This window comes from Manacus candei, unplaced genomic scaffold (assembly GCF_025592945.1).
Source record: "Manacus candei isolate 608988 ecotype Guabito, Panama unplaced genomic scaffold, ASM2559294v1 h1tg000521l, whole genome shotgun sequence".
In the NCBI taxonomy this organism is placed as follows: domain Eukaryota; kingdom Metazoa; phylum Chordata; class Aves; order Passeriformes; family Pipridae; genus Manacus; species Manacus candei.
The window spans coordinates 1-22,931 of record NW_026138569.1 but is presented as its reverse complement, the minus strand read 5'-3'; the positions used below and the strand labels follow the sequence as shown (position 1 = coordinate 22,931).

Genomic DNA, 22,931 nt, shown 5'->3' with positions numbered 1-22,931 from the left:
ACACTCGTGTCCCCAAGGGTCCTGCCCTGTCCCCAAGGGTCCTGCCCTGTCCCCAAGAGGGTGACACTCGTGTCCCCAGGGGTCCTGCCCCATCCCCAGGGGTCCTGCCCTGTCCCCAGGGGGGTGACACTCCTGTCCCCAGAGGTCCTGCCCCATCCCCAGGGGTCCTGCCCTGTCCTCAAAGGGTGACACTCGTGTCCCCAGGGGTCCTGCCCTGTCCCAAGGGGGTGACACTCCTGTCCCCAGGGGTCCTGCCCTGTCCCCAGGGGTCCTGCCCTGTCCCCAGGGGGTGACACTCGTGTCCCCAGGGATCCTGCCCAACGTCTACGACCCCCCCCCGGGGCTGTGCTGGGACCAGCTCTGCTCAGACCCCCCCGTGGTGGACGGGGACGGCCCCGAGCGCAACGTGGACGAGGTGGTCTCGTCCTTCCTGCGGGCAGCGACCACCCAGGTGGGGCTGGGGGGGGATCAGACCCCCAGGGGAGGGGCCTGGGGGTCCCTGTTCCCTCGGGATGGGGGTCCTGTGGTGTTCTCCCTGCTGGGATGGGGTTCCCAGGGCTCTGTGGGGAAGAGTCGCCTTCTCCTTTCTCTCCCTTTCCCTCCCCTTCTCCCCCTTTCCTCCCCCTTTCCCTCCCCCTTTCCCTCCCCCTTTCCCTCTCTCTTTCCCTCCCCTTTCTGGGGGGGTCCCGGGGGTCCCTGCCCCCCAGGTGAGGGGCCTGGGGGTCCCTGTCCCCCTGGGATGGGGGTCCTGTGGTGTTTTCCCTGCTGGGATGGGGTTCCCAGGGCTCTGTGGGGAGGGAAAGGGGGAGAAGGAAAGGGGACAGAGAGGGGGAGAAGGGGAGGGAAAGGGGGAGAAGGGGAAGGAAAGGGGGGAAGGAAAGAGGCAGAAGGAAAGGGAAGGGAAAGGGGAGGGAAAATGGGAGAAAGAAAGGGAAGGGAAAGTGGAAGGAAAGAGAGGGAAAGGGGGAGAAGGAAAGGGGAGGGAAAGGGGAGGGAAAGAGGGGGAAAGGGGGAGAAGGAAAGAGGGAGAAGGAAAGGGGAGGGAAAGGGGGAGAAGAGAAGGGAAATGGGAGGGAAAGAGGAGAGAAAGGGGAGAAGGAGAGAGAAAGAAGAAAAGGGGATGGAGAGGGGAAGACAGGGAGGGAAAGGGGCAGAAGGAAAGGGGAGGGAAGAGGAGGAAAAGGGCCCCCCCAGGTGAAGGTCCTGGGGGTCCCTGCCCTGCCCAGGGTGGGGGTCCTGAGCTGTGTCCTCCCCCCAGGCCAAGCTGTACCGGACCAACCACATCATCATGACCATGGGCTCCGACTTCCACTACGAGAACGCCCACCTTTGGTTCAAGAACCTGGACAAGCTCATCGCCCACGTCAATGCCCGGGTGAGGAACCCCCCTGTGCCCCTCCTGTGCCCCCCCTGTGCCCCTCCTGTACCCCCCCTGTGCCCTCCCTGTGCCCCCCCTGTGCCCCCCCAACCCCATCCCTGGGGTTCCAGAACCTGGACACCTTCATTGCCCAGGTGAGGGTACCCCCTGTGCCCCTCCTGTGCCCCCCCAAACCCCATCCCTGGGGTTCCAGAACCTGGACACCTTCATTGCCCGGGTGAGGGTCCCTCCTGTGTTCCCCCAGCCCACCCGAACCCCACATTTTGGGGGGGTGCCTCTCCTTAATCCCCCCCCTTTTGTCCCTCTTGTCCCCCACTTGTTCCCCCTTTCCCTCCCCCTTTCCCTCCCGTTTCCTTCTCCCCCTTTCCCTCCCCTTTCCCTCCCTGTGCCCCCCCCTTTGACCCCCCCATGACCCCTCTGTGACCCCTCCATGACCCCCCCGTGACCCCTCCATGACCCCCCCGTGCCCCCCATCCCAGCAATCCAACGGGAGCCGCGTCCACGCCCTGTACTCGACCCCGTCCTGTTACCTGCGGGAGCTGCACCGAGCCAACCTCACCTGGTGAGGGCCGGGGGGACAGGTGTGGCACAGGTGGGACCCAGGTTTGTCACAGGTGTGCCCCAGGTGTCACAGGTGTGTCACAGGCGTGTCACAGGTGTGACCCAGGTGTGACCCAGGTGTGACTCAGGTGGGACAGGTGTGATCCAGGTGTATCACAGGTGTGACAGGTGGGACAGGTGTGTCACAGATGTGCCCCAGGTGTCACAGGTGTGCCCCAGGTGTCAAAGGTGTGTCACAGGTGTGACCCAGGTGTGCCCCAGGTGTCCCAGGTGTGTCCCAGGTGTGTCCCAGGTGTGCCAGGTGTGCCCCAGTTGTGCCCCAGGTGTGTCCCAGGTGTGTCCCAGGTGCCCCAGGTGTGCCCCAGGTGTGTCCCAGGTGTGCCCCAGGTGTCCCAGGTGTGTCCCAGGTGTGTCCCAGGTGTGCCCCAGGTGCCCCAGGTGTGCCCCAGGTGTGTCCCAGGTGTGTCCCAGGTGCCCCAGGTGTCCCAGGTGTGTCCCAGTTGTGCCCCAGGTGTGTCCCAGGTGTGTCCCAGGTGTCCCAGGTGTGTCCCAGGTGTGCCCCAGATGTGCCCCAGGTGTCCCAGGTGTGTCCCAGGTGTGTCCCAGGTGTGCCCCAGGTGTGTCCCAGGTGTGTCCCAGGTGTGTCCCAGGTGTGTCCCAGGTGTGCCCCAGGTGTCCCAGGTGTGTCCCAGGTGTGTCCCAGGTGTGTCCCAGGTGTGCCCCAGGTGTCCCAGGTGTGTCCCAGGTGTGTCCCAGGTGTGTCCCAGGTGTGTCCCAGGTGTGTCCCAGGTGTCCCAGGTGTGTCCCAGGTGTGCCCCAGGTGTCCCAGGTGTGTCCCAGGTGTGTCCCAGGTGCCCCAGGTGTCCCAGGTGTGTCCCAGGTGTGTCCCAGGTGTCCCAGGTGTGTCCCAGGTGTGTCACAGGTGTGTCCCCGTGTCCCCCAGGCCCCTGAAGACGGACGATTTCCTGCCCTACTCGGACGGGCCCCACCAGTTCTGGGCCGGGTTCTTCTCCAGCCGCCCGGCCCTCAAGGGCTACGAGAGACTCAGCCTGGGCTTCCTGCAGGTGGGGCACGGGGGGACCCCGGGAATGGGGGACAGTCCCTGGGATGGGGGACAATCCCTGGAATGGGGGATAACCCCTGGAATGGGGGATAACCCCTGGAATGGGGGCCAATCCCTGGGATGGGGGACACCCCTGGGATGGGGGAAAATCCCTGGAATGGGGGACAATCCCTGGGATGGGGGACACCCCTGGGAATGGGGCACAATCCCTGGGAATGGGGGACAGCCCCTGGAATGGGGGACACCCCTGGGAATGGGGCACAATCCCTGGGAATGGGGGACAGCCCCTGGAATGGGGGACACCCCTGGGATGGGGGAAAATCCCTGGGATGGGGGACAATCCCTGGGAATGGGGGACAAGCCCTGGGAATGGGGGACAAGCCCTGGGATGGGGGAGAGCCCCTGGGAATGGGGGACAATCCCTGGGATGGGGGACAATCCCTGGAATGGGGGACAATCGTTGGGAATGGGGGACAATCCCTGGGAATGGGGGACAGCCCTGGGATGGGGGACAATCCCCGGGAATGGGGGACACCCCTGGGATGGGGGATAACCCCTGGAATGGGAGACAATCCCTGGGATGGGAGACAATCCCCAGGAATGGGGGACACCCCTGGGAATGGGGGACACCCCTGGGATGGGGGACAATCCCTGGGATGGGGGACACCCCTGGGAATGGGGGACAATCCCTGGGATGGGGGATAATCCCTGGGATGGGGGACACCCCTGGGAATGGGGGACACCCCTGGGATGGGGGACAATCCCTGGGATGGGGGATAATCCCCGGGATGGGGGACACCCCTGGGAATGGGGGACAATCCCTGGGATGGGGGACAATCCCCGGGAATGGGGGACAATCCCTGGGATGGGGGACACCCCTGGGAATGGGGGACAATCCCCGGGAATGGGGGACACCCCTGGGATGGGGGATAACCCCTGGAATGGGAGACAGCCCTGGAATGGGGGACAATCCCTGGGATGGGGGACAATCCCTGGGAATGGGGGATAACCCCTGGAATGGGGGATAATCCCTGGAATGGGTGACCACCCCTGGGCACCAGGGACCCCATTCCAGATATTTGGGATCCCCTCCTGGGTGTCAGGGCCCCCCCCATGCCGTGGGCAGCCCCTCCCAGGGATTGGGGATCCTCTTTGGGCATTGGGAATCCCTTTCTGGGTGCCAGGGACCCCCTCCCAGGTATTGAGGGAGGCCCAGGGCCCCCCCAAACCCCTCTGTGCCCCCCCAAACCCCTCTGTGCCCCCCCAAACCCCTCTATTACTCCCCCAAACCCCTCTATTGCCCCCCAAAACCCCTCTATTACCCCGCCAAACCCCTCTGTTACCCCCCAAACCCCTCTATTGCCCCCCAAAACCCCTCTATTACCCCCCAAACCCCTCTGTTACCCCCCCAAACCCCTCTGTTACTCCCCTAACCCCTCTATTGCCCCCCCCAAACCCCTCTGTACTCCCCAACCCCTCTTTTACCCACCCAAACCCCTCTGTTACCCCCCCAAACCCCTCTGTGCCCCCCCAAACCCCTCTATTACCCACCCAAACCCCTCTGTTACCCCCCCAAACCCCTCTGTTACCCCCCAAACCCCTCTATTGCCCCCCAAAACCCCTCTATTACCCCCCAAACCCCTCTGTTACCCCCCCAAACCCCTCTGTTACTCCCCTAACCCCTCTATTGCCCCCCCCAAACCCCTCTGTACTCCCCAACCCCTCTTTTACCCACCCAAACCCCTCTGTTACCCCCCCAAACCCCTCTGTGCCCCCCCAAACCCCTCTATTACCCACCCAAACCCCTCTGTTACCCCCCCAAACCCCTCTGTTACCCCCCCAAACCCCTCTGTTACCCCCCCAAACCCCTCTGTTACCCCCCCAAACCCCTCTATTGCCCCCCCAAACCCCTCTGTGCCCCCCCAAACCCCTCTGTTACCCCCCCAAACCCCTCTGTTACCCCCCCCAAACCCCTCTATTACCTCCCCAAACCCCTCTGTTACCCCCCAAACCCCTCTGTTACCCCCCCAAACCCCTCTGTGCCCCCCCAAACCCCTCTGTTACCCCCCCAAACCCCTCTATTGCCCCCAAAACCCCTCTATTACCCCCCCAAACCCCTCTGTTACCCCCCCAAACCCCTCTGTTACCCCCCAAACCCCTCTATTGCCCCCCAAAACCCCTCTGTTACCCCCCCAAACCCCTCTGTTACCCCCCCAAACCCCTCTGTGCCCCCCCAAACCCCTCTATTACCCACCCAAACCCCCTCTATTACCCCCCCAAACCCCTCTGTTACCCCCCCAAACCCCTCTATTGCCCCCCCAAACCCCTCTGTGCCCCCCCAAACCCCTCTGTTACCCCCCCAAACCCCTCTGTGCCCCCCCAAACCCCTCTGTTACCCCCCCAAACCCCTCTATTGCCCCCCCAAACCCCTCTGTTACCCCCCCAAACCCCTCTGTTACCCCCCAAACCCCTCTATTACCCCCCCAAACCCCTCTGTGCCCCCCCAAACCCCTCTTTCCCCCCCCAGATCTGCAGCCAGCTGGAGGCCCTGGCTGGCCCCGCGGCCCGGGAGGGTCCCCACGGCTGCGGGGACAGCTCCGAGCTCCGTGAGTACCCTTCGAGGGGGGGACCCCCAGACCCCCCCAGACCCTCCTGGGTGACACAGGACACCCCCCAAACCCCGTGTGACCCCCCCCCAGGCGAGGCCGTGGCCGTGGCCCAGCACCACGACGCCGTGACCGGCACCGAGCGGCAGCACGTGGCCGACGACTACGCCCGGCGGCTCTCGGGGGGCTGGGGGAGGTGCCAGGTGGGACCCCCAACCTTCTTTGGGGGGGCTAAGGGGGGGTTTGAGGGGGCACAAGGTCGGGGGGAGGTCAGGTGGCGGCGTGTTAATGGGGGGAACTGGTGTTGGGGGGGGTGAACTGGTGCGGGGAGGGGTGGGAGGTGGTGATGAGATCCTGAGATGGGGGGATTTTGGGAGGCATGGAAGGGGTTGGGGGGTGACCCAGCGACACCCCCCCTCTTTGGGGGGTCATGGGGGGGTTTGAGGGGGCACAAGGTCGGGGGGAGGTCAGGTGGTGTCATGTTAATGGGGGGAACTGGTGTTGGGGGGGGTGAACTGGTGTTAGGGGGAGTTGAACTGGTGCGGGGAGACCCTGAGACTGGGGGGGGTTTGGGGGTTGTGAGAGGGGTTTGGAGGGTGACCCAGCGGCCCCCACCCCTCTTTGGGGGGGTCACGGGGGGGTTTGAGGGGGCACAAGGTCTGGGGGAGGTCAGGTGGCATCGTGTTAATGGGGGGAACTGGTGTTGGGGGGGTGAACTGGTGAAGGGAGACCCTGAGACTGGGGGGGGTTTGGGGGGCATGGGAGGGGTTGGGGGGGTGACCCAGCGACCCCCTCTCCTGTTTTCGGGGGGGCACAAGGTCAGGGAATGCAGTGGGGGGGTCAACCAGCTTCGTGTTAATGGGGTGAACTGGTGTTGGGGGAGGTGAACTGGTGCAGAGAGACCCTGAGACTGGGGGGGGTTTGGGGGGTGTGGGAGGGGTTGGAGGGTGACCCGGCGACCCCCACCCCTCTTTGGGGGGGCTAAGGGGGGGTTTGAGGGGGCACAAGGTCGGGGGGAGGTCAGGTGGCGTCGTGTTAATGGGGGGAACTGGTGTTGGGGGGGGGTGAACTGGTGACAAAACCCTGAGACTGGGGGGCTTGGGGGATGTGGGAGGGGTTGGGGGCTGACCCAGCGACCCCCTCTCCTATTTTGGGGGGCACAGGGGAGGGTTGGGTGGGGCACAAGTTCAGGGAACGCCGTAGGGGGGTCAACCAGCTTCGTGTTAATGGGGTGAACTGGTCCGGGGGGGGGTCGAAGAGACCCTGAGCCTGGCGGGGGGGTTTTGGGAGCACGAGGAGGGGCTGGGGGGGGGTTGACCCAGCGACCACCCCCCTCATTCTAAATCCCCCCTCCTCCCATCATCCCGACAGGTCCTGGTGGGCAACGCTCTGTCCCTCCTGGGGGGCTCCAAGGACCCCCCCGTGTTCTGCGACACCCTCAACGTCAGCGTGTGCCCCCTCAGCGAGACCTCCACCCACGTGAGCGCCTGGGGGGAGCCCCAGGGGGGGCTTATGGGGTCCTCCCGGGCCTGACACCCCCCCCCCACCCTCACCCTGACCCCCCCCCAGTTCACCGTGATCCTCTACAACCCCCCTCGCCCGCCGCGTGTCGTGGCCCGTGAGGCTCCCGGTCAACGGGACGTGCTACGAGGTGACCGACCCCAGGGCCACCCCCTGCCCAGCCAGGTGAGCCCAGACCCCCCCAGGGCCACCCCCTGCCCAGCCAGGTGAGCCCAGAACCCCCATGGCCACCCCCAGACCCCCCTAGGGCCACCCCCTGCCCAGCCAGGTGAGCCCAGAGCCCCCCAGGGCCACCCCCTGCCCCAAAAGGTGAGCCCAGACCCCCCCCAGGGCCACCCCCTGCCCAGCCAGGTGAGCCCAGACCCCCCCAGGGCCACCCGCTGCCCAGCCAGGTGAGCCCAGACCTCCCCAGGGCCACCTCCTACCCCAAAAGGTGAGCCCAGAACCCCCAGGGCCACCCCCTGCCCAGCCAGGTGAGCCCAGAGCCCCCCAGGGCCACCTCCTGCCCAGCCAGGTGAGCCCAGACCCCCCCAGGGCCACCCCCTGCCCAGCCAGGTGAGCCCAGACCTCCCCAGGGCCACCTCCTGCCCCAAAAGGTGAGCCCAGACCCCCCAGGGCCACCTCCTATCCCAAAGGATGAGCCCAGGGCCACCCTGTGCCCCAAAAGGTGAGCCCAGACCCCCCCCCATGGCCACCCCCAGACCCCCCAGGTGAGCCCAGACCCCCCCCCAGGGCCACCCCCAGGGCCACCCCCAGACCCTCCAGGTGAGCCCAGACCCCCCCAGGGTCCCCCGCTGACCCCCCCCCCGTGTGTCCCCAAGGTGGTCCCGGTGTCGGGGGTGACCCGCCGGCTGCGGGGCAGGGCCGGGGGGGCCCGGGGGGGAGCTGCTGTTCCAGGCCCAGGCCCCCCCCCCTGGGGTTCAGCACCTTCAGGGTCCGGCAGCGGAGCCGGGGGGGCTCCCTGGACCCCCCAAAATGGACCTCGGAGGAGTCGGGGCCGCTGGAGATCCAGAATGAGGTAAAGACCCCCCCCAAAAAAGGGCACTGGTGTGGGGGGGGGCACATTTTGGGGGTGGGGGGGGGTGATCCCTGATGGGCAGGGGAGTCACGGGTCCCAGTTAAACCAGTTCTGGGAGGGAACTGGGGGGACTGGGGGGTGATCCCTGATGGGCAGGGGAGTCACGGGTCCCAGTTAAACCAGTTCTGGGGGGGAACTGGGAGGACTGGGGGGTGATCCCTGATGGGCAGGGGAGTCACGGGTCCCAGTTAAACCAGTTCTGGGGGGGAACTGGGAGGACTGGGGGGTGACCCAGCGCTGTGTCCCCCCCCCAGCACCTGAGGGTCGTGTTTGACCCCCACACGGGGCTCCTGCGGGAGATCCAGAACCGGCCCCGGGGGGTCTCCCTGCCCGTCCTCCAGAACTTCTACTGGTCAGACTGGGGGGGCCCAGACCCTCACTGGGGGGGTCCCTGCTGAGCTTTGGGGGGTTCCCTCACTGGGGGGGTCCCTGCTGAGCTTTGGAGGGGGGGGTGTTTCCCTCAGTGGGGGGTCCCTGCTGAGCTTTGAGGGGGTTTCCCTCACTGGGGGGGTCCCTGCTGAGCTTTGGGGTGGGTCCCTGAGGTGGAGGGGGGGATTTTCCTCTCTTTGGGGGTCCCTGCTGAGCTTTGGGGGGGGTTCCCTCTCTCTGGGGGTCCCTGCTGAGCTTTGGGGGGGGTCCCTCACTGGGGGGGTCCTTATTGAGTTTTAAGGGGAGTCTTTGAGGACGAGGGGAGAGTTTCCCTCTCTCTGGGGGTCCCTGCTGAGCTTTGGGGGGGTTTCCCTCACTGGGGGGGGTTCCCTGCTGAGCTTTGGGGGGGTTTCCCTCTCTTTGGGGTCCCTGCTGAGCTTTGGGGGGGGTTTCCCTCACTGGGGGGTCCCTGCTGAGTTTTAGGGGGAGTCCTTGAGGAGGAGGGGAGAGTTTCCCTCACTGGGGGGGTCCTTATTGAGTTTTAAGGGGAGTCTTTGAGGACGAGGGGAGAGTTTCCCTCAATGGGGGTCCCTGCTGAGCTTTGGGGGGTTTCCCTCACTGGGGGGGGTTCCCTGCTGAGCTTTGGGGGGGTTTCCCTCTCTTTGGGGTCCCTGCTGGGCTTTGGGGGGTTTCCCCTCACTGGGGGGTCCCTGCTGACCCCCCTTTGCCCCCCAGGTACGCTGCCAGCGCCGGGGACGCCCTGAGCCCCCAGGCCTCGGGCGCCTACATCTTCCGGCCCAGCTCGGGGCCCGTCCCCGTGGCCGAGCGCGTCTCCACAGCCCTGCTCAAGGTTCAGAGGGGTCCTGGGGGGGCTTCCCCCGGCTTTGAGGGGGGTCCCTCGGTGCTGATTGTGCCCCTTGTCGTGTTCCCCCCCCCGCCCCCAGACGCCGCTGGTGCAGGAGCTGCACCAGAACTTCTCCTCGTGGTGCTCGCAGGTCGCGCGGCTGCGCCCGGGGCAGCCCTTCCTGGAGCTCGAGTGGACCCTGGGGCCCATCCCCGTGGGGTGAGAGGGGACCCCCGGCCCCCCCCGGAGACCCCCAACGTCCCCTGAGACCCCTCAACATCCCCTAAGCCCCCCCTGCCCCCCCCCCCCAGGGACGGTGTAGGGAAGGAGCTCATCACACACTTCCAGACCCCGCTGGCCACGGCCGGGAGGTTCTTCACCGACTCCAACGGGCGCCAGATCCTGGAGCGCAGGTTTGGGGGAATTTGGGGGGGGATCAGGGGGCCCACAGGATCCCCCCCCCCCATCCTGAAACACCCCAGGACCCCCACAAAAACCCCTGTTTCCCCACCCCACCCCAGGAGAGATTTCAGGCCCACGTGGAACCTGAGCCAGACGGAGCCGGTGGCCGGGAATTATTACCCCGTGAACACCCGGATCTTCATCCAGGTACTGGGGGGGCAGGGGGGGCGAGGGGGGGCTCAGCACACCTGGGATCCTCTCACCTGACCCCCCCTTTTCCCTCTTCCCCCTCTTTTTTGCCCCCTCTCCCCAGGATGAGAAGCTGCAGCTCACGGTGCTCACGGATCGTTCCCAGGGCGGGAGCAGCGTCCAGGACGGGGCCCTGGAGCTCATGGTGAGGGGGGGGACACACCTGGGACCTCACCTGTCCCCCTCCCAGTGGGGGTGGGACACACCTGGGAGCTCACCTGTCCCCTGCCAGGGGGGGTGGGACATACCTAGGACCTCACCTGTCCCCCCAGGTGCACCGGTGGTGGGTGGGACACACCTGTCCCCTCACCTGCCCCCTCCAAGGGGGGTGGGACACACCTGTCCCCTCACCTGCCCTCTCCAAGGAGGGTGGGACACACCTGTCCCCTCACCTGTCCCCTCCCAGCAGGGGTGGGACACACCTGTCCCCTCACCTGTCCCCCCCAGGTGCAGCGGTGGTGGGTGGGACACACCTGTCCCCTCACCTGTCCCCCCCTGTGGGGTTGGGACACACCTGTCCCCTCACCTGCCCCCTCCCAGCAGGGGTGGGACACACCTGTCCCCTCACCTGTCCCCCCCCAGGTGCACCGGTGGTGGGTGGGGCACACCTGTCCCCTCACCTGTCCCCCCCCATGGGGGGTGGGACACACCTGTCCCCTCACCTGCCCCCTCCAAGGGGGGTGGGACACACCTGAGACCTCACCTATCCCTTCCCATGGTGGGTGGGACACACCTGAGACCTCACCTATCCCCTCCCATGGGGGGTGGGACACACCTGTCCCTTCCGGGGGAGTGGGACACACCTGTCCCCTCACCTGTCCCCCCCCAGGTGCACCAGCGGTGGGTGGGACACACCTGTCCCCTCACCTGTCCCCTCCAAGGGGGGTGGGACACACCTGTCCCCTCACCTGTCCCCCCCCCAGGTGCACCGGCGGCTCCTGCACGACGACGAGCGGGGGGTGGGGGAGGCCCTGGACGAGCCCCTGGTGGTCCGGGGGAGGCACCGGGTGCTCCTGGACCCCGCGGGGGCCGCGCCCGACGGGCACCGGGGGCGGGCGCAGGAGATGGTGACACCCCCACACCTGGTGCTGGCAGCGGGGGAGGGGCCTCACCTGAGACAGGTGAGACACGGGGGGGGTCAGCTGAGACAGGGGAGACACGGGGGGGTCACCTGAGAGAGGGGAGGGGCTGGGGTGGGGTCACCTGAGACAGGTGAGGGGCTGGAGGCTGGGGGGGGGCTGTGGGGGGTCACCTGAGACAGGTGAGGGGCTGGGGGGGGTCACCTGAGACAGGGGAGACACGGGAGGGGGTCACCTGAGACAGGGGAGGGGCTGGGTGCTGTGGGGGGGCTGTGGGGGGTCACCTGAGACAGGTGAGACAGGGGAGGGGGTCACCTGAGACAGGGGAGGGGCTGGGGGATCACCTGAGACAGGTGAGACATGGGGGAGGGGTCACCTAAGACAGGGGAGGGGCTGGGGGGGGTCATCTGAGACAGGTGAGACACAGGGGGCTGGCGGGGGTCACCTGAGACAGGTGAGACACGGGTGGGGTCACCTGAGACAGGGGAGGGGCTGAGGAGGGGTCACCTGAGACAGGTGAGACACGGGTGGGGTCACCTGAGACAGGGGAGGGGCTGAGGAGGGGTCACCTGAGATAAGGGAGGGGCTGGAGGGTGTGGGGGGGCTGTGGGGGGTCACCTGAGACAGGGGAGACACGGGGGGCTGAGAGGGGTCACCTGAGATAGGGGAGGGGCTGTGGGCTGTGGGGGGGCTGTGGGGGGTCACCTGAGACAGGTGAGACACGGGGGGGGGTCACCTGAGACAGGGGAGGGGCTGGGGGCTGTGGGGAGGCTGTGGGGGGTCACCTGAGACAGGGGAGGGGCTGGGGGGGGTCACCTGAGACAGGTGAGACACGGGGGGCTGGGGGGGGTCACCTGAGACAGGGAGAGAGGAGAAGGGTCTGCAGGGGCTTGTGAGGTGGGAGGGGTCTGTAGGGTCTCACCTGCCCCAGGTGAGGTGGGGAGGGGGCTCTGGGGGGGCCTCACCTGCCCCAGGTGAGCTTGGGGGGGGGGTCTCCCAGTTTTCAGGGCTCCGGCGGGCGTTGCCCCCCCACCTCCACCTGCTGACGGTGGCCCCGGGGGAGGGGGCCGGGACCCTCCTGCTGCGCCTCGAGCACCTCGGGGGGCGAGGGGGGACGGAGACCCTCGACATCACGGTGAGAGGGGCCCGGGGGGGGCAGTGGGGGTCCGGGGCTGGCTTTGGGGGTCCTGGGTTGGATTTGGGGGTCCTGGGTTGGCTTCGGGGGTTCTGGATGGGAATGGGGGTCCTGGATGGGAATGGGGGTCCTGGGCTGGCTTTGGGGGTCCTGGGGCCAGTGCTTGGGGTCCTGGGCTGGCTTTGGGGGTCCTGGATGGGAATGGGGCTCCTGGGTTGCGTTTGGGGGTCCTGGGGTGGCTTTGGGGGTCCTGGATGGGAGGGAATAGGAGTCCTGGGTTGGGTTTGGGGGTCCTGGGCTGGCTTTGGGGGTCCTGGGGTGGCTTTGGGGGTCCTGGATGGGAATGGGGGTCTTGGGCTGGCTTTGGGGGTCCTGGGTTGGGTTTGGGGGTCCTGGGCTGGCTTTGGGGGTCCTGGGTTGGGTTTGGGGGTCTTCGGTTAGGTTTGGGGGTCCTGGGCTGGCTTTGGGGGTCCTGGGTTGGATTTGGGGGTCCTGGGTTGGCTTCGGGGGTTCTGGATGGGAATGGGGGTCCTGGATGGGAATGGGGGTCCTGGGTTGCGTTTGGGGGTCCTGGATGGGAATGGGGGTCCTGGATGGGAATGGGGGTCCTGGGTTGCGTTTGGGGGTCCTGGATGGGAATGGGGGTCCCGGGTTGGGTTTAGGGGGGGGTGTCTCTGACACATGGAGGGGGTCAGAAGTTTGGTGGGGAGTCTCTGACACATGGGGGGGGTTCAGGAGTTTCAGCGACAGGTTTGGGGGGGTCTCTGACACATGGGGGGAGTTTCTGCTGTGGGCTGGGCTGGGGGGGCTTCAGGAGTTTGGAGGGGTCTCTGACACATGGAGGGGGTTCAGGAGTTTGGGGGACAGGTTTGGGTGGTCCCTGCCAGTCCCCCATGCCACGGGGTGGGCTAGGGGGGATGCAGGGTCAGGTTTGGGGGGGTCTCTGACACATGGGGGGTGTTCAGGAGTTTGGGGGACAGGTTTGGGGGGTCTCTGACAGATGGGGGGGATTCAGGAGTTTGGGGGACAGGCTTGGGTGGTCCCTCCCAGTCCCCCGTGCCACGGGGTGGGCTGGGGGGGGCGCAGGGTCAGTCTGAGGGGTCTCTGAGGGCCGTGCCCCCCTCCCCAGACCCTGTTCTCAGCCTTCACCGTCACGGCCGTGCGGGAGATGGCCCTGGGGGGGGACGTCCCCCTGGAATCCGTGTCCCGCCTGCTCTGGACCACAGCCACAGGTACTGGGGGGTCCGGGGGGGTCCTGGGGGTGTCCCAGCCCCCCCTCACCGCCCCCTTTTTCCCTCCCAGGCACCCCCAAGCCCTCCCCGGTGCCCAAACTGGACCCGCGGCGGGTGACGCTGGAGCCGATGCAGATTCGGACCTTCGAGGTCACCGTGAGCTACCCGGGGCCGGGGGGGCCCTGAGCCACCCCCCCCAAAAAGTGCATTAAAGCCCCCTGAGTTTTGTCAGACGCTGTTTAATGGGGGGCAGGCCCGGGGGGGTCCTGGGGGGCGGGTGGGGGTCCATCCTCATGGGAGTAACAGCACTGGTCACCCCGGGAGCAGGTGCCCTGTTGGGGGGGGGGAGCAGGGTGAAGGGGGGTGTGAGGGAGGGGCTGTGATGACCCCCTACCCCATGACCCCCCCCTCTGTGTTCCCAGAAACCCCCCCTTTATTTCTGGACCCACCCCCCAATATTACCAGACTCCTCCCCATAATTCCCCAGATCTCTCTCCATGTTCTTGGACCCCCCACCCCTTGTTCCCAGCCCCCTCCCCAAAATTCCCAGACCCCCTCCCCATAATCCCCCCCCTTATTCCCAACCCCATCTACTCTTATCCCTGACCCCCCCTTGATTCCAAACTCCCCCCCCCCTGTGTTCCTGGACCCCCCCCTTTGTTCCCAGCCCCCTCCCCATAATTCCCAGACCCCTCCCCAAAATTCCCAGACAGCCCCCTCCTTATTCCCAACCCCATCTACTCTTATCCCTGCCCCCCCCTCCTTGTTCCCAGCCCCCTCCCCTTGATTCCAAACTCCCCTTGTATTCCTGGACCCCTCCCCATATTCCCAGCCCCCTCCCCAAAATTCCCAGACAGCCCCCCCTTATTCCCAACCCCCTCTACTCTTATCCCTGACCCCCCCTCCTTGTTCCCAGACTCTCCTCCCCTCGATTCCAAACTCCCCTCGTATTCCTGGACCCCTCCCCATATTCTCAGCCCCCTCCCCACAATTCCCAGACAGCCCCCCCCTTATTTCCAACCCCCTCAAATCTTATCCCTGACCCCCCCTTGATTCCAAACTCCCCCCCCTCGTGTTCCTGGACCCCTCTCCAGTGTTTTGGGACTCCTACCCCGATATTTTTTGCCCCCCCCCCGATATTCTGGAGTCCCCCCCATATTTTGGGACCCCCAGACCACCCCAGGATGCCCCAGACCACCCTGGAACCACCCCCCACACCACTCCAGGGGTGCCCCAAACCACCACAGGACCCCCACCCAAACCATCACAGCCCCCCCAACCACCCTGGGAACCCCCCCCCCCAAAACCATGCCAGGGACTCCCCAGACCACCCTGGGACCCCCCAAACCACCACAAGACCCCCCCAAACCATCACAGCCCCTCCACCCACCCCAGGGTCCCCCCCTTAACCACCCCAGGATTCCCAAGACCACCCTGGGACCCCCCAAACCACTCCAGGGGTGCCCCAAACCACAACAGGACCCCCCCCCAAACCATCACAGCCCCCCTCAACCACCCCGGGACCCCCCCCCAGGTATATTTTGGGGCCCCCCCCTCACCTCCTTGAAGCGTTTGCAGGGGAACTGTTTGAGCTCGGCCCCGTCCGGGACGCTCCGTCCGCTTGTTCTGGAGCCGCTTCCTCTTCTCCTGCAGGGAGGGGGAGATGCCCCCCCTGGGGATGGGGAGGGGGGAGCGTGAGCTGGGGACCCCCCCTAGGGAAAGGGGAGGGAGCTGGGGGGGGTGTCTCCCCCGGAAAGGGGGATAGAATTAGGAATCCCCCAAAAAAAGGACAAAGCGAGGGATTCGTCCCTTCCCCGCTTTTAGGGGGATCTGATCCCAACTCCTGGCAAAAAGAGGGGGAATATCCCACTTGGGAATGAGAAGGGGGAGCTGAACCCCCGAATCAGCCCCCCCGGGGCCCCCCCCAGCCCCTCACCCTGCCTTGGCTCTGGCCTTGGGACCCCAAAAGGCTTCGGGGTTTTCGGGGAACCTCTTCAAGCCGCGTTTGCGGGAGCTGGGATTGGCGTCGTCGCGGAGGGCGAAGGAAGCCTGGAGCCTTTGGGGGGGGCACAGAGGAGATTTTAGGGGGGTTAAAAGGGGGCTCCAGGGGGTTCAGGGGGGCTCCAGGGGTGGGTTTTGGGGTGGGGGGTGTCCTACGTGGGCTCCACAGAGAGGATCCGGGCGGCCGGGCTCGTGTCCGGGAGCCGCTCCAGCTTCACCGGGTGCAGCTTGGCCTGGGGAAAAAGGGGGGTGGGGAGGGGGGGGGGGTTTGAGCTCGGCCCGGATTTTGGGGGGGGGGGGGGTCCCTGGGGGGTCCCTCCTCACCCAGCAGCGCATGATGTCCCAGAGCACCGCGGGGGGGGGCGTCGGTTTTCACGGCGTTTTTACAGGCGTGGGACAGAGAGACCCGGAACCCGGCGTGGAGGAGGGCGGACCTGCGGGCACGGGGGGGGGGGTTTGGGGGGCACGGGGGGGGGGGGGGTTGGGGTCCCTGTACCTGAGCTGCAGCAGGGGAGGGGGGATTTGGGATGCCCAGGGTAGGTTTTGAGGTGCCCAGGGTGGGGTTTTGGGGTGCCCAGGGTAGTTTTTGGGGGGGGTTCTGTACCTGAGCTGCAGCAGGGAGGGGGGTTTTGGGGTGCCCAGAGTGGGGTTTTGGGGTGCCCAGGATGGTTTTGGGGGGGTTTCTGTACCTGAGCTGCAGCAGGGAGGGGGGTTTTGGGGTGCCCAGAGTGGGGTTTTGGGGTGCCCAGGATGGTTTTGGGGGGGTTTCTGTACCTGAGCTGCAGCAGGGAGGGGGGTTTTGGGGTGCCCAGGGTAGTTTTGGGGGGGGGTTCTGTACCTGAGCTGCAGCAGGGAGGGGGTGTTGCTGCGGATGGTGCTGCTCAGCCCGTCCAGGGTGTAATAAAGGGGGACGTCCCCCAGCTCCTGGTTTTTTTTGGGGGGGTGGGAGGGTCACAGTCACCCCCAGCCCCATATTTTGGGGGTGTCCCCCCCCTCTCCCCAGCCCTGGGGGGGTCCCCAGTACCTCGGAGATGACGCTCAGGACGCCCCTGAGCCGCGGCTCCGTCGCGAAGCGCCCGGGGCTCCTCTCCAGGGCCCCCAGGACCCCCCCCACAAACTCGGGGTCGTGCAGGGGCTCGGCCCAAATGGGACCCCCCAGCTGGAGAGAGAAAAGGGGGGGTTCAGTGGTGGAATTGGGGGCACTGGGGGGGTCTCAGGGGGGTCAGGGGGGGGCTCCTGCACCCACCTGGTGCCGGTGGTGGCAGAACTCGCAGGTCGGACCCACGGGGGGCCCCGAGGCCGCCCCGAACTTCAAACTGGGGGGAGGGGGGGAAATTGGGGGTGTGAGTGGCCCCCCCACCATCACATTTTCTCCACCCACCCTGGAGTCCCCCCCAAACCACCCCAGGATGCCCCAGACCACCCTGGAACCACCCCCCCAAAAACCACTCCAGGAGTGCCCCAAACCAGCACAGGACGCCCCCCTGAACCACCCTGAGAACCCCCTGAAACCATCACAGCCCCCCCAACCACCCTGGGACCCCCCCAAACCGTGCCAGGGACTCCCCAGAGCACCCTGGGACCTCCCAAACCACTCCAGGGGTGCCCAAACCACCACAGGACACCCCCCAAACCACCACAGGATCCCCCCAGACCATCACAGCCCCCCCAACCACCCCGGGACCCCCCCCCAAACCGTGCCAGGGACTCCCCAGAGCCCCCGGGGACCCCCTGCAGCCCCCCCGGGGGGGTCTGTACCCGCTGCCGTGGGGGGTGGCCCTGCCCAGGCGCTGCAGGCGGTGGGAGCCGCAGCCCACGCAGTGGAACAGCAGAGCCTGTTTGCTGGGGAGGGGGGAAACAAACCACTGGGACCCCCCCAGACCACTCTGGGGGTGCCCCAAACCACCACAGGAACCCCCAGGCCACTCTGGGGGTGCCCCAAACCACCACAGGAACCCCCCCCCCCCAGGCCACCCTGAGACACCCCAAACCATCACAGCCCCCCCCAACCACCCTGGGACCCCCCCCAAGCCATGCCAGGGACTCCCCAGACCACCCCAGAACCCCACAAATCACTCCAGAGGTGCCCCAAACCACCACAGGACCCCCTCAAGCCACCCTGGGACCCCCCAAACCATCACAGCCCCCCCAGACCACCCCAGGACCCCCCAAACCACTCCAGAGGTGCCCCAAACCACCCTGAGGACCCCCCAAACCACCACAGCCCTTCCTCAACCACCCCAGGAACGCCTGCAACCACCCTGGGACCCCCCAAACCACCACAGGTCTCCCCCAAACCACCACAGGACCCCCCCCAAACCACGCCAGGGGTGACCCAAACCACCACAGGACCCCCCCAATCCACCCCAGGAATGCCTGCAACCACTCTGGGACCCCCCAAACCACTCCAGAGGTGCCCCAAACCACCCTGGGATCCCCCCCCAAACCACTCCAAATGTGCCCCAAACCACCGCAGGACCTCTCCCCAACCACCCTGAGATCAGGGAGGGCTGAAGGGGGCACAGAGCCCCCTCCCCAAACCCTCACCTGGCCGAGGCCTTGACCTTGGCCTGGCCAGTGAAGACCCTCACGAAGACCCTGACGTAGAAGTCGGCGCTGAGCGAGAGCAGCGGCTCCACGAAGCGCTGGTAGCAGTTGGCCCGCAGGTCGAGGCTGTGTAGGACGATCCTCAGGGCCTGGGGGGGGGCACAGGGCATGTGTGGGACCCCAAAACCCCCCCCTGGGGTCACAGTTCCTCCCCAGGGACCCCCTGACCTCCCCCCCTGGGGTCACAGTTCCTCCCCAGGGACCCCCGCACTGGGAAGGACTGGTGGGGTCCTGGAACTGGGGGGAGGGAGCAAGATGGGCCCTGAGGGACACTGGGATCAGTTCCTGGATGCAAAGGGGATGATGGGGACCCCAAACCCCCCCCCTGGGGTCACAGTTCCCCCACAGGGACCCCAAAAACACCCCCCTGGGGTCACAGTTCCTCCCCAAGGACCCCCGCACTGGGAAGGACTGGTGGGGTCCTGGAATTGAGGGAAGGTGGGGAGGGGGCAGGATGGGCCCTGAGGGACACTGGGATCAGTTCCTGGATACAAAAAGGGTGGTCTGGAGATGATGGAGACCCCAAACCCCTCCCCTGGGGTCACAGTTCCCCCACAGGGACCCCAAAAACATGCCCCTGGGGTCACAGTTCCTCCCCAGGGACCCCCGCACTGGGAAGGACTGGTGGGGTCCTGGAATTGGGGGAGGGTGGGGAAGGGGCAGGATGGACCCTGAGGGACACTGGGATCAGTTCCTGGATGCAAAGGGGATGATGGGGACCCCAAAACCCCCCCGGGGTCACAGTTCCCCCACAGGGACCCCAAAAACACCCCCCAGGGGTCACGGTTCCTCCCCACGGACCCCCACACTGGGAAGGACTGGTGGGGTCCTGGAATTGAGGGAGGGTGGGGAAGGGGCAGGATGGGCCCTGAGGGACACTGGGATCAGTTCCTGGATACAAAAAGGGCGGTCTGGAGATGATGGAGACCCCAAAAACACCCCCTGGGGTCACAGTTCCCCCCCAGGGACCCCTGCACTGGGAAGGACTGGTGGGGTCCTGGAATTGGGGGAGGGTGGGGAGGGGCAGGGAGGGCCCTGAGGGACACTGGGATCAGTTCCTGGACACAAAGGGGATGATGGGGACCCCAAAACCCCTCCTGGGGTCCCCCCAGAAGCCCCCCAGGACCCCAGCACTGGTGGGTCCTTCACTGATCCCATAATCGGGGGCGCAAAGAGGAAAATCAGGATGTTCCTTAAACCCCCCTAATCCCCCATTCCCCGGGGGACACTGGGACCAGTCTGGATCCCCCCAGAGCCCCCCGGGCACCCCCCCCAGAGCCCCCCCCAGACCCACCATCTCGTGGCAGAACTTGCCCTTGAGGGACACGGCCCCGTATTTGCTGTAACAGGTCTCGGGGCTGTTCCCGGCCATCACCCCCATGTCGGTGCAGGTCACACACAGCAGTCCTGGGGAATTAAAGGGGGGGGGGGGGGGTCAGGGGGGGTCGAGGGAGGATCAGAGGGGTCCCTTGAGCCCCCCCAGACTCACCCCCCCTCGCTCACGGCCTGAACGGCCGCGTCCAAAAAGGGGGAGGGGCTCCCGTAGGGGTCCAGGTCGATGACGTCAAAGGGCTCCCGCTCGGCCTTGCTCTGGTACATCAACATCCTGGGGGGGGGCAAGGGGGGGGGTCAGGGGGACCCCCAAAGTCCTTCAGCACCCCCCTGACACATCAGCAACAGCCTGGAGAATTTGGGGTGTGGGGGGTGTTGGTTTGGGGGGGCTTTTGGGGAGGGGATGGTTTGAGATGGATTTGGGGGGAGGGATTAGGGGATCTTTGGAGGGGCTTGCAGGGTGCTGAAGGCCCCCCCTGACACATCAACAACAGTCTGGAGAATTTGGGGTGTGGGGGGAGTTGGTTTGGGGGGGTTTTGGGGGAGAGGAGGTTTGGGGGGAGGGTCGGGGTGGAGGGATTAGGGGAACTTTGGAGGGGACTTGCAGGGGGACTGGGGGGGACCCCCAAAGTCCCTTCAGCACCCCCTGAGACATCAGCAACAACCTGGAGAATTTGGGGTGTGGTGGGGGTTGGTATGGGGGGTTTTGGGGAGGGGATGGTTTGGGATGGTTTTGGGGGGAGGGATTAGGGGAGCTTTGAAGGGGGCTTGCAGGGGGACTGGGGGGGTTACCTGGCGTCCCCCAGGTGGGGGGTGACGAGCCCCCCGACCCCGTTGAGGGCCACGTTCCGGGCCATGGCCGCCACGGCGGCGGGCGAGCGGTCACAGGCCACGACGGCCCCCAGCCCGGGCACCTCCCGGGCAAAGCGGATGGAGCGGAGCCCCGAGGCTGCCAGGGCCTCCAGCACCCGCAGCCCACCCTGGGGGGGGCACGGGGGGTGGGTGGTCAGAAGGGTCTGGACCCCTTCACCGCACCCCCAAACCCCCCATAGCCCCCTGGTCACTGCAGTCCCTCCCTTCTCTCAGGGCCTCCAGCACCCACAGCCCACCCTGGGGGGGCAGAGGGGGGGGAGTAAGGGGGAGATCAGAGGGGGCTGGACCCCCCTCACTGCACCCCCCAAACCCCACACAGCCCCCCTCCATCCATGCAGCCCCTCCAGCACCCGCAGCCCACCCTGGGGGTCATGAGGAGGGGAGTAAGGGGGAGATCAGAGGGGGCTGGACCCCCCTCACTGCACCCCCAAACCCCACACAGCCCCCTCCATCCATGCAGCCCCTCCAGCACCCGCAGCCCACCCTGGGGGGCACAAGGGGGGTGGTCAGAAGAGTCTGGACCCCCTCACTGCACCCCCAAACCCCCCCTCCGTGCAGCCCCTCCCTCCTCTCAGGGCCTCCAGCACCCACAGCCCACCCTGGAGGGGGTCAGAGGGGCCTGGTTTCCCCCTCACTGCACCCCCAAAACCCCCCCAGCCCCCCAGAAACCCTTCAGAGCTCCCCAGTCCCCACCCCCAAACCCCCTCCTGCACCCCCAAAACCCCCAGGCCCCCCCCCCAAACCCCTCCCGGCCTCCCCAGCCCCCCCCCTCACCTCACAGGCCTCTCCTGGCCGGGCCAGCCGGGGGGTCTCAGGGGCTCTCAGGGGGTCTCCTCCCTCGGGGGGGATCCTGGGGGGGTCCCCAGGCCTCGGGGGGGGGGTTAGGGGGGCTCCCCCCCCCCCTCCAGCTCCTCCTCCTCCCCCGGGAGGACGACTGGAAAAGAGAGGGAGGGGCTGTGGGAGAGCCTTGGAGACCCCAGGGAGGGGGTTTGGGAGGGGACAGGAGACAGGGAGACCCCCCCAGGAGGGGGACAGGAGACAGGGAGACCCCCGGGGATGGGTCATGGGGGACCCCGGGGGACCCCAAAACCCACCGTACCCCGGATGCCCTTCGGGCGCAGCCGCAGCCGCGCGAACTCCGTCAGGACGGCACAGCTGGGGGGGGGGGAAAGGAAAGGGGGGGTCAGGGACCCCCAAACAACCCCCCTCTGGGTCCTCCAGGGCAGCTCAGAGACCCCCAGGGGCAACCTGGGACACCCGAAAATCCTCCCTCGACGCCGCAGAACCCGCCACGTTCCTCCTGTCGCCAGTGCTGAGACCCCTCAGGATCCCTCTGGGACCCCCCCCGAGCCCCTCCCGGACCCCCAAAAGCAAGCCTGGAGCTCCCCAAGGACCCCCAAGCCCTCCCTGACCCTCCTGCGACACCCCTCTGCCCCTCAGGACTCCCCACATTCCCCCAAGACCCCTCCGGACCCACCAGTTTCCCCCCCCCGGTCCCCCAAAAGCAAGCCTGGAGCTTCCCCAGGACCCCCACAGGAGGTCCTGGGGGGAATCCCAGGACCCCCCAAGCCCTCCCTGATTCCTCCCGCGACACCCCTCTGCCCCTCAGGACCCCCCACATTCCCCCAAGACCCCTCCGGACCCCCCAGTTTCCCCCCCCCGGACCCCCAAAAGCAAGCCTGGAGCTTCCCCAGGACCCCCACAGGAGGTCCTGGGGGGAAATCCCAGGACCCCCAAGCCCTCCCTGACCCTCCCGTGACACCCCTCTGCCCCCTCAGGGACTCCCCACATTCCCCCGAGACCCCTCCGCACCCCCCAGTTTCCCCCCCCCCGGCTCACGTGAGGTCGCGGTTGAAGCCCTGCACGGGGTTGTAAAACACCTCGTTGGCGCTGGGGAACACGATGGTGGCCTTGCCCTCCGTGATCAGCGTCTCTCCCGGGCCCGGGGGGGCCCCCCGATCCCTCTGGGGGTCCCCCCGACCCCTCCGAGGGGGGCGCGGAGCCGTTGGGTGGGGGGGAGGAGGAGGGGCCGTCCATGGCGGGGGGGCTCTGCAGAGGGTCCTGAGGGCGATTCCTGGGGGGTTGGGGGGAGGGAGGGGGAGAGGTTAAGGCCGTTTTGGGGGGAAATAGGGCGGTTTTGGGGTCGCCTCGTGGGATTGAGGGGGGGGGGGCGGGGAAAGGGGAGGAGACCCCTCCCCTCCAAAACGGGAAAAAGAGGCGGGGAAAGGGGAGGGGGCAGCGGGGCTGAGCCGGGAGTGGAGAGGGGGGGACACACACGGAACCCCCGGGACGGGGGGGTGGGGGTGAGACCCCCAAAATGGTGACACCGCCCCCCCCCCCCAGCACGTGGCACGCGACAAGGCCGGGGGGAAGGAGGAGGGGGGCTCAATCCCGCCTCCTCCAGATCCCGCCTCCTCCAGGCTCCTTCCCGGTGTCTCCGGCCCGGCGCCCCCCCCCCAGTAATGTCCCCCAATGTCCCCCCCCCCGTCCCCCGCGCCCCCCCCTCACCCGCTCGCGCCGCCCCGCGCATCCCCCGCGCCCTCATATGGGCGCCGCCATGTTGGGCGCGCGGTCACGTGACACCCCGGCGGCCACCGGGGC

At 67.0% G+C, this 22,931-nt stretch overlaps 2 protein-coding genes and 1 long non-coding RNA gene across 4 annotated transcripts in view; 2 read left to right on the top strand and 1 right to left on the bottom strand.

Moving 5' to 3' along the window:
- LOC127465899 (lysosomal alpha-mannosidase-like) overlaps window positions 1-13,748 on the top strand; it is a 19,742-nt gene extending 5,994 nt beyond the window's left edge. Inside the window, 21 exon segments of the mRNA XM_051776431.1 lie at window positions 309-451; window positions 1,259-1,375; window positions 1,858-1,940; window positions 2,883-3,003; window positions 5,530-5,608; window positions 5,702-5,811; window positions 6,980-7,087; window positions 7,178-7,198; window positions 7,200-7,294; window positions 7,532-7,602; window positions 7,951-8,147; window positions 8,462-8,559; window positions 9,312-9,426; window positions 9,521-9,639; window positions 9,732-9,833; window positions 9,942-10,029; window positions 10,136-10,216; window positions 10,995-11,192; window positions 12,151-12,285; window positions 13,415-13,517; window positions 13,588-13,748. Coding sequence (XP_051632391.1) covers window positions 309-451; window positions 1,259-1,375; window positions 1,858-1,940; window positions 2,883-3,003; window positions 5,530-5,608; window positions 5,702-5,811; window positions 6,980-7,087; window positions 7,178-7,198; window positions 7,200-7,294; window positions 7,532-7,602; window positions 7,951-8,147; window positions 8,462-8,559; window positions 9,312-9,426; window positions 9,521-9,639; window positions 9,732-9,833; window positions 9,942-10,029; window positions 10,136-10,216; window positions 10,995-11,192; window positions 12,151-12,285; window positions 13,415-13,517; window positions 13,588-13,703 — 2,300 coding nt within the window. The 3' untranslated portion in view covers window positions 13,704-13,748.
- LOC127465898 (uncharacterized) lies at window positions 2,159-2,760 on the top strand. 2 transcript variants are annotated; one of them, XR_007902444.1, is made up of 4 exons: window positions 2,159-2,200; window positions 2,369-2,379; window positions 2,473-2,514; window positions 2,601-2,760. It is a non-coding gene; the product is annotated as an uncharacterized LOC127465898 (long non-coding RNA). The 2 variants fall into 2 exon arrangements; XR_007902443.1 differs by lacking the exon at window positions 2,159-2,200 and having other exon boundaries at window positions 2,327-2,379.
- TRMT1 (tRNA methyltransferase 1) lies at window positions 13,741-22,906 on the bottom strand. Its single transcript, XM_051776429.1, is given in 19 exon segments — window positions 13,741-13,849; window positions 15,077-15,122; window positions 15,124-15,189; window positions 15,454-15,573; window positions 15,675-15,751; window positions 15,843-15,878; window positions 15,880-15,952; window positions 16,357-16,442; window positions 16,543-16,677; window positions 16,765-16,834; window positions 17,277-17,360; window positions 18,066-18,214; window positions 19,420-19,530; window positions 19,614-19,731; window positions 20,250-20,437; window positions 21,105-21,264; window positions 21,430-21,485; window positions 22,170-22,404; window positions 22,839-22,906. Coding segments are annotated over 18 exon segments (1,866 nt in total). The 5' UTR covers window positions 22,368-22,404; window positions 22,839-22,906; the 3' UTR covers window positions 13,741-13,756.
- Between the last annotated feature and the right edge of the window lie 25 nt (window positions 22,907-22,931).